Genomic DNA, 1,556 nt, shown 5'->3' with positions numbered 1-1,556 from the left:
AGGGACTTGGGTTGGGAACCGGAGGGTCGCCGGTTCAAGTCCCAGTGCGGACCAAATATGGAAGTTGGTCTGGCAGCTGGAGAGGTGCCAGATCACTTCCAGAGCAATTTCGAGGTGCCCTTGAGCAAGGCACCGAACCCCCTCCCCACCATCAGCTCAGGAGCGCCCGCTGTGGGCCGCTCCGTCACTCTGACATCTCTCCATTAGTGCATGTCCACAGGATCCTGTTTGTGCATGTGTGTGTAGCATGACTTACAGAGTGTAAAAACAGAATTTCCCCTCGCGGGATCAATAAAGTAAATCTTAATCTCAATCTAACACGTCCTAACACAAGTCTCTGATTAGCCTGTGAGCAGTGGTGGGAGTCGAGTCGCTGACCTTCCCTGTGCGTCTGAATTTGGTACTTTGTCAACATGGTTCCCCTCATGAGGAGTCATTATTTATAGCATCATCAGGACCATGCTGCCTCCTGTGAGGGGAGGGGGGGCACAGATTTACAGTCTGACAGATAAGATCAGCTTTGATTGATTCAGTTTCACCTTCATCTCTGACTGGGCATGAAGCTGGTTTCATATCATGACGCTTTAATGAGACGAACATTTGAATACAACATCCTAACATACAAACATCGCCTCTGTCGTTGGGATGACGTCATCTATGGGCCTGTATCGTCCCGTGTCAAAGGCCTCCTGCATTATGTAGCAGGATGGAGGTAACCTGCTCTCCAGCAGACCCTCCGTGTACGTGGAGCCGACGGCCGCCGTGACGCGCTTCGTGTCATGCAGATGGTGCATAGGCCTGATGGAGAATACGCAGCAAGTCATCAATCATCTAATGTGAGCACAATAACATGGTTATTAACCGCATGAGCTGAGGCTGCGCGTCCTTACTCACTGTCTGTCTGCCGGTTTGAAGGGCGCTGCGTTAACCCCTTGTTACCCGACACAAACGGAGATACGACGATCCGTGTGTGGAAACTCACCAGATAAGCTCCCACGGTGCCCTGAGCCAGCATGAGCGCACATTCCGACACCAGGAAGATCTTAATGTTGGAGAAACACGAGGTCTTCTTCTGGTTGTCATCCTGCTCCGGGTCGTCGGTAGTGCTGCTCCGCTCGGTGCAGATCTGGTTTTTAACCTGCATCCTTCGGCTCAGGCTCCGGCTCCGGTCGGGTTGGACGGCATGAAAGTGAACGGGTCCGGTCCGGCGGAGAGCATCTGGTAGTAATAAGGAGCTGCACTGCAGAAGAAGTGCGAACGTCCTGTCAATAGAACCGTCTGGGCTGGAAAAGAGAAATACTGCTGTCCACTCAGCATTACGCACAGTCCGTCAGCGACCTCTCTTCACCGCTACATCACATTTAAATACGTCAGCCCTCACGTAGAACTACAAGACGCTGCTTCTCCACATCCGGGATATTTGATCATCGCACTGGACCGGTACCGACTAGATTCGCTTTCTCAGCCCGGTTCCGAGTCGCAGCTCTGCGTCCTTCAGGCTGCGTTGTGATGCTCCTCCTCCTCCTCCCCTCTCCGTCGATTAGAGCAGGGGGGGG

At 53.0% G+C, this 1,556-nt stretch overlaps 1 protein-coding gene across 1 annotated transcript in view; it reads right to left on the bottom strand.

The window, feature by feature from the left end:
• Positions 1 to 1,556, bottom strand: part of LOC132984589 (solute carrier organic anion transporter family member 3A1-like) — a 48,509-nt gene extending 46,953 nt beyond the window's left edge. The window contains exon 1 of the mRNA XM_061054692.1: positions 983 to 1,556. Coding sequence (XP_060910675.1) covers positions 983 to 1,144 — 162 coding nt within the window. The 5' untranslated portion in view covers positions 1,145 to 1,556. The remainder of the gene's footprint in view (positions 1 to 982) is intronic.

The sequence above is a fragment of the Labrus mixtus genome, chromosome 1 (genome assembly GCF_963584025.1).
Source record: "Labrus mixtus chromosome 1, fLabMix1.1, whole genome shotgun sequence".
Lineage (NCBI taxonomy): Eukaryota > Metazoa > Chordata > Actinopteri > Labriformes > Labridae > Labrus > Labrus mixtus.
This window is presented reverse-complemented; position numbering and strand designations above follow the sequence as displayed.